Source organism: Amaranthus tricolor, chromosome 1, assembly GCF_026212465.1.
Source record: "Amaranthus tricolor cultivar Red isolate AtriRed21 chromosome 1, ASM2621246v1, whole genome shotgun sequence".
NCBI classification, from domain to species: Eukaryota; Viridiplantae; Streptophyta; class Magnoliopsida; order Caryophyllales; family Amaranthaceae; genus Amaranthus; species Amaranthus tricolor.
In genome coordinates, this window is record NC_080047.1 from 36336621 (window position 1) to 36345319 (window position 8699).

General features: G+C 30.5%; 1 protein-coding gene across 1 annotated transcript; it reads left to right on the top strand.

Moving 5' to 3' along the window:
- The first annotated feature begins 6111 nt into the window (after positions 1-6111).
- LOC130820318 (zeatin O-glucosyltransferase-like) lies at positions 6112-8244 on the top strand. The gene has a single exon (XM_057685647.1). The coding sequence runs from the start codon at positions 6454-6456 to the stop codon at positions 7906-7908; it is 1455 nt and encodes a 484-aa protein (XP_057541630.1). The 5' UTR covers positions 6112-6453; the 3' UTR covers positions 7909-8244.
- Positions 8245-8699: the final 455 nt, after the last annotated feature.

Below are 8699 nucleotides of genomic sequence, written 5' to 3' on the forward strand. Positions count from 1 at the left end.
TGGCTGCTCTGTTGTCTGCTGACCAGAATGCATGTCTTTGTCTGGCTTGAGTGTTGCTGTGAGGTTTCTCATTGATTCCTCTTGGCTTTGCCATGCTTGGATACTTATGTTTGGTCTAGCTTGGGACTGTCCTTCCTTAATTGTCACGTCCAAATCAGCAAGGTCAGCGGGTAAGTCAGTGAGCATCCAATCAGTAGGTTGCTCAGCCATGTATCCTCCTTGGTTTGTCTTGGCTTAGCTTATCTTGACTTGTGGGCTATCCATATTTTGATCATTCCCTCCTTCTTTAAACAGAATTGTCCTCAATTCTGCGTTGCTCTCATGCTGTTTGAAGTCATCTAAGTTGAAAGCCTTTGACATACCATAGGTGTCCAGGAGGTCCAAATGCATCCAAGTAAAAGTCCCTTCCTGCAGTTCCCTTGGCTTGTTGTCATCTTCTCCTTTGGTACTGCACTGTTCCTCTTCTATTACGATTTGCTTTTTGTGTTCGTTTTGTGGTTGCAGCACCTTTATAGTCCTTTGTTCAGCATTTGTAAAGTACCTGCAAACAGGATGAATGTCAGCAATTGTGTCTTCTACGAAATAAAAACCACTTTTATCACAGCAGGTTATTAAATCTTGTAAGTGCAGTTTGTTTATCTCAACATCATCGTCAAATTTGGTTTATTATGCACGAAACTTGGCACACAACACTATTTGGCATATATTATTGTGTTTAAATGGTTAGAATTGAAAATAATAGTCATATGCTAGAAATTAGGTGTTAAGTTGCGATTTTAAGGGTTTTAAAGTGTTTTTGTCAATTTCGCGCGTAAAGTAGCTCAAACTTGGTTTGTTTTGCACGAAACTTGGCACACAACACTATTTGACATATATTATTGTGTTGAAATGGTTAAAATTGAAAATAATAGTCATATGCTAGAAATTAGGTGTTAAGTTGCGATTTTAAGGGTTTTTAAGCGTTTTTGTCAATTTCGCGCGTAAAGTAGGTCAAACATGGTTTGTTATGCATGAAACTTGGCACACAACACTATTTGGCATATATTATTGTGTTGAAATGGTTAGAATTGAAAATAATAGTCATATGCTAGAAATTAGAAGTTAAGTGGCGATTTTAAGGGTTTTTAAGCGTTTTTGTCAATTTCGCGCGTAAAGTAGCTCAAACCTTGTTTTGATGCGAAACCGGGGTTGATTAAGGCCTTGGTTATGCAAGAATTAATGTTGTGCGTAAGCTTTGATTAATGACATAGACAAAAACTACAAATGATCATGAAAAGAACACGAAACAACCACAAACACTTAAACAATTCTGATCTAGCAAACTGTCGAGCAGCCCTCCATCAACTCAGCTTCTAAGAGTCCATGGGGATTGTTAGAATGGTTTTAGGACCTTGAAAGCTAGATCCAAGTACCAAGATTCCATTTCCACTTTAGCCTAGGTCCTGGATGCATAGGTTTGGTCTCCACGTGTCATGCAAGGTGGTCTGGTCACTAGTTTGCTACTGTGTCAATTTCGCGCGTAAAGTAGGTCAAACATGGTTTTTTATGCACGAAACTTGGCACACAACACTATTTGGCATATATTATTGTGTTGAAATGGTTAGAATTAAAAATAATAGTCATATGCTAGAAATTAGGTGTTAAGTTGTAATTTTAAGGGTTTTTACGCGTTTTTGTCAATTTCGCGCGTAAAGTAGCTCAAATTTGGTTTGTTATGCACGAAACTTGGCACACAACACTATTTAGCATATATTATTGTGTTGAAATGGTTAGAATTGAAAATAATAGTCATATCCTAGAAATTAGGTGTTAAGTTGCGATTTTAAGGGTTTTTAAGCGTTTTTGTCAATTTCGCGCGTAAAGTAGCTCAAACTTGGTTTGTTTTGCACGAAAATTGGCACACAACACTATTTGGCATATATTATTGTGTTGAAATGGTTAGAATTGAAAATAATAGTCAGATGCTAGAAATTAGGTGTTAAGTTGCAATTTTAAGGGTTTTTAAGCGTTTTTGTCAATTTTGCGCGTAAAGTAGCTCAAATTTGGTTTGTTATGCACGAAACTTGGCACACAACACTATTTACATATATTATTGTGTTGAAATGGTTAGAATTGAAAATCATTGTCATATTCTAGAATTTACGTGTTAAGTTGCGATTTTATGCGTTTTTAACCGTTTTTGACACTAACATCTATTTTCTCTTAGTGCTTTCAACAACCTTCTTCTTCCGTTGACTGCGGCTACTACGCGCTGAAGTATATGGACGATATTATAAAATCCGTGAAGGACTTTGGAGTCGAAAATATAGATGCCGTAAGTATTTGTTACGTTCTTAATTAAATATATTATTGGTAAAATCTAATGTTTCTATATTAATCTTTTATTTTTATATTATATATAGGTTTTAAACGACATTCCGAGGGAAACACGCCCTTTGAGAAGTGAAGAGATGCGCTAATATTTGTCCTTGATAAATTGTAATTAGTATAGATTATTTTTTATACTTTAATGAATATTATATATATATATATATATATATATATATATATATATATATATATATATATATATATATATATATATATATATATATGAACGTACATAATATTATATTATATATACGAGCGAGAGTTTATTATTACAAAGAGATTATTGGTGATTATCATTGGATTATTATTGGATTAATCATTGTTATTTTACATTATTATTGGATTATTATTAGAATAAAACGAAAAAACAAAAAAAAATCTATTTGCTGCGGTCAGCACCCAAAACCGCAGCAAATAAGTGCCATTATTTGCTGCGGTTATGGGTGCTGACCGCAGCAAATATTACCACTTATTTGCTGCGGTTTTGGAGACTGACCGCAGCAAATAATACCACTTATTTACTGCGGTTTTGGGGACTGACCGCAACAAATAATACCCTTTTTTGCTGCTAACCGCAGCATTTAAAATAGGCTATTTGCTGCTATCACTATTGCTTGGGGCCAAAACTGCAGCAAATAATGGCCAAAAAAACCGCAGCAAATGAGGTTTTTTCCACTAGTGCTTTACGGTTGTAGTGATCAACTTATAGCTATATAAAGTAGGGATGACAATTCAGTCTCAACCCGCCCCTGAATCGACCCGATCCGAGAAATTTAATTCGATTCAAGTCCGAGAAGAATAATATCCGACCCCGAATTCAGTTATATAGTCTGAGTCTGATCCAGTTTAAAACCGGAGTTGGACCTGATAAAAAATTTGATACTCTGACTCCGACTCGACCCGACCTGACACTCGACTCCAAATTGAATATAATTATAATGCTCAAAGTTTTAAATGCGATGTTTTTGATTTCATAATTGAATATTAAAACAGAGATCAGGTGGATACCCAAGGTTGTTAAAATCATAAGTTTAACTCAAATTGAAAATAACTCTCAGAATCGAATTCTAGATTCGAATCGTAAAATCAAATTCAAATTCAAAAAACATGTAACTAAGAATAACAGTTAAATTCAAATTCGACTCAACTCGACGAAAAAGATCCAATTTGAATAAGAAAAAAATTTGACTTCGAATTTGATTAAATAAGCTGAAAATTTAGGTACTATCTTGAATATGATTTCAATCCTACACTTAATTTGATTTGACCTGATAGGCTGACATCAACTTCGATTTTGACTTTACTCCAATGTTTAAGGGTATAGTTTATTTTATAAAAAAAATTATATTTTAAGATTGACAGATAGTTAGAGACATATTGATGTGCTTATGTAATGCAAAATCTTCTATTTAAAGATTTTACTAAGTCTAATCAATTACGTAGAGAGTAGGTCATAGACTTGTAGTTTGATCAAGTTCTATCCATCAAATATTACAAAAATTGATCATAAAAAAGTTAGATTAATCAAGAAAAACAAATATAACTAATGGTCCTGAAATAACATAAACTAAATCTATCTAGCATATAAGTAAATATTTGATCCGCGAAGATTTAAACTTTATATTTCATTTGTTTTGTAATACTTGCTACATCACGGTTGTTGGTATCATTAATTGTTCATGCTTATTTATACTTCCTCCATTTCATTATACATGCTAATTTGACTTTTTAATATGTAATCTAATGCGTTATTTTAATCATTTATATATTAAACTATTCATATCTAAAAATTATGAAAAGTTATATTATGAAAGTATCCAATTAGATGGTTCAAACAAGATCTCACTTGACAATATTTTTTCTTACACATTAGACTCAATGTATAAAATAAGTTCGAACGATGAATAGTGCCAATAACCGTAATGTAGCAAGTATTTCATAATGGAGGAAGTATATTGCGACTAATTTATAAAATATAATCAAGTAGGATCTTGTTTGAATCGTCTAATTGTATATATTCATGGTATTAACTTTTATAATTATCAATTATGCATAATTTAATATATAAATGATCAAAATAAGTATTGGATTGCGTAAAATGTGAAATGCATCTGGTATATGGAACGGAGGAAGTATTATCTATAATCAAATTGTTGATATATTTAAATTATAAGTGCACAAAAGACCCATAATTGACCTAATCCAAAATATCATGCTCAAAACATATTCGAACATTTGAAATCTAGATGTACAAACTATGTAGAATGCTATAATAATCATTTAAAACTATCAATTAATATTTTTATTTTTAAGTAGAATTCATAAATCACTACTTATATTTAGCACATAAATAAAGTTTTGATCGAAAACTATTTAAGAATTATATTATCTATGATTAGAATGAGGAGATGTTTAAACAATAAGTACACACAAGACTCACAATTAACCTAATCTAAAATATTGTGCTTAAAACATGTTCGAACATTCGAAATCCCGAATGTATAAATCTATGTATAACGAGTTATAAAAATCAATATAAAAGCTCAATAAATATTTTTATTTTGAGTAGAGTTGGTCAATAATATATATATATATATATATATATATATATATATATATATATATATATATATATATATAATATGTATAAATATATATATATATATATATATGTATAATATATATATATATATATATATATATATATATATATATATATATATATACATATATATATATATATATATATATATATATATATACATATTATATATATATATATATATATATATATATATATATATATATATATATATATATAATATGTATACATATATATATATATATATTATATATATATATATATATATATATATATATATATATATATATATATACATATACATATATATATATATATACATATATATATATATATATATACATATATACATATATATATATATATACATATATATATATATATATATATATATTATTTTACATTATAACGTGTAGCATTGTAAAATAAAAAATAACGGTTAATATTATTTCAACAATAAATATTATATCAACTATTATAACCACTACTTTTATCATAAATACACAACTAAAACGAGATTATTAAATATCTAACTAGAGTTATACCTACCCACAAATTCAGCTACTTGTAAAACGTATAGGTATTCAACATAATAGCTACCGTACCCAACAAATCCTACATCACAATTTCTTTATACTAACAACTACTTCATCCTTTTTAAAATAATTGCTAGATGACAATTATTGACACTATATTGTTCAAACTTATTTTATATATTACGGTTAATATATAAAAAAAAATAAAATCAAGTTGAATTTTGTTTGAATCGTCTAATTGCATATCTTTTATAATATTAACTTTTTAAAATTTTTGTTCATATATAATTCAATAAATTCGCGTAAAAAGTCCAATTTAACAAGTACTTTCTCCGTTTTATTTACTTGCATTCAAACAAAGTTTTGTATTGTTCATCATTCTATGATATTTTACATATTATAACTATTATATAAGAAAAAAAATATAATCATGTAAAATTTTGTTTTATTAGTCTCGTCACATATTGTACAATGAAACGGATGAATAACAAAATAAAAACTTTTATGTTTATCACTTCCTCGAAAGAACAAAATGTATCGAGCATCTTTCTAAGCACATGGTCAAAGTAGTCCAACTTTGACAAATAATGAGTTGTCCCTCTATTTCTATGATAATGCATTTAAATTATTAGGATTAAATTTAGTGGAAAGTAAAATTTAATTGAAGAATAAGACAAAAATTAAATAGATGATAAACATAAGTCGTTAAGATAAAATGAGATAATAAATTTGTGAATGAGATTTTAAGAAACAAAATGTGACCATTATAAAAAAGAAAAAGGATGAAAAATAATTACGTTAAACTAAAATGCTGCAAATGGAGAGGGACTTCAAAATCAATACAAACTCCTTTGTGTGGCCTTCAAGTTTTCAACATTATAAAACCTTAACTTCTCTACAATCTAGCAAGTCAACCAATTATCCCACAAAACAACCCAAAAAATAATGGAATCACCAAAAAATTTTTGTCAAAATATCCCCAAAAACAACCCAAATGATGATGATCTTCCTCCCATTGCAGTAGTAATGGTCCCACTTCCAGCCCAAAGCCATCTAAACCAACTTCTCCACCTCTCTCAACAAATCACCTCACATGGAATCCCTGTACATTTTGCTAGTTCTCCCAGCCATAATACCCAAGCCAAACTCCGTCTCCATGGTTGGGACCCACAAAGCTTAAAGAAAATCCATTTCCATGATTTCGATCTTCCTCCATTAATGTCTCCTCTACCTTCTACCAACCATGGCTATTCTATCCCTTTTCCTCCCCATTTTTACCCTCTTTTTAAAGCTGCTACCCATTTTCGTGAACCCATTTGTAATCTCTTACAAAAACTCTCAACCATGTTCAAAAGAGTTGTTGTGATTCATGATATCATAATTGCTTCTGTAGTTCAAGATGTTAAAAACATCCCAAATGCTGAATCTTATAGTGTAATACCCATTTCTGCTTTTACTCTGTTTTTTGATTTCTGGGAAACTATGGATCAAAAACCATTTGATCTAAATGAATCTGATATTCCCAAATGTATCCCCTCGAAACAAGGGTGTACTACCCCTGAAATTGATGAATATGTAGCAACCCAATTCGAGTTTTTAGGTTTGGAATCTGGAAGAATCTACAACACATCTAGGATAATTGAAGGTAAATATGTAGAATTAATGGAAAAATTAACCCCAAAAGATGAAATCAAACACTTTGCTTTAGGACCATTCAATCCTGTTGGATTAGAAAAAATCGACTGTAAAATCAACACAAAGAGACATCCATGTTTGAAATGGCTGGATCAGCAAGAAAATGATTCGGTCATATACATATCTTTTGGGTCATCAACATCACTGAAAGATGAACAGATCAGAGAATTGGCAATTGGGTTGGAGAAAAGCGAGCAGAAGTTTTTATGGGTATTGAGAAACTGTGATACAGCTGATGTTCTTACACAAATTGAATCAAAATCTCCACAATTACCAGAAGAATATGAAGAAAGGATGAAAAACAGAGGGATAATTGTAAGAGATTGGGCTCCTCAATTAGAAATATTGGGTCATCCGTCGGTTGGCGGGTTTATGAGTCATTGTGGATGGAATTCGTGCATTGAGGGTATTAGTTTGGGGGTAGGTATTGTAGCTTGGCCTATGCATTCGGATCAGCCCAGGAATGCGGTTTTGATTACTGAAGTTTTGAGGATTGGTACGTTGATTAGGGATTGGGATCAGCGTGATGAGTTGGTAACATCGTGTATGATTGAGAAGGCTGTTAAAATGTTGATGGATACTGAAAAAGGAGAGATGATGAGGAAGAGAGCTGTGGAATTGGGTAATGATGTTAGAAGATCGGTTGATGAAGATGGTGTTGCTTATTCTGAAATGAAGTCTTTTATTGATCATATAACTAGATGATCTTTGTGGAGTATTATTTATTATTTCCCAATAGAGCCATATATTGATGCATACTTCATGTAATTGTTAGAAAATAACACATAATTTCGCATCAAAAAATTAGAGAGAGGTTGACTGATATATATATTTGATCGAATACTTCTAATATCAATTCGTTTAAGGAAGAAACTTTATCGGGATTGTGTTCAACCAGCTTTTCTCTAATGCGAGTCTTGTTATGTACAAATCTTATAATAAATATATGAATATAGTTCTATTTTTTTACCGTACTATGTGTTATAGTTGTAATAATAATACAAAAGATTGTTTATAAGTGATTATAAAGCAAATTGCTAACACCCTATTCTTGGTACTGTAGCATAATCTTTTGCTCTTCTGATTTAGCCAGGCGCAATAAACGTGGGTAATATTTTTTCACTCAATAAACAAGCATATTTAAACATGAAAAGTTACTTTAGCCTCACATATAAGCATGGAAATTGACATTTTTAAGTGAGAAAAGATGCAATCTTTTTCAAAGTATATATGATTTTTTATATTTATAAAAAGAGTTGAACCGATTGTCTGACCTATCCAAAGTTAAACTGTTAGAAAAAACTTCATGAATCGTCAAGGAATCGTCTGGAATCGCCTAGAACCATGATAAACCTCGTTTTTACCTTCTATTTGGGCATGATATTTATTGACCATTCCTTTGTTTCTGTGCATTTCCATTGCGTTTGGTTGGTGTTACGCCCTTTTGTAAGGTAGCATGTTTGTTGCTCGATTTTGCAGAATGATCATCTATTTTG

What these genes read in the sequence shown, in the direction of transcription:
- LOC130820318 (XM_057685647.1), top strand. Translation starts at nt 6,454, where the DNA reads ATGGAATCACCAAAAAATTTTTGTCAAAATATCCCCAAAAACAACCCA.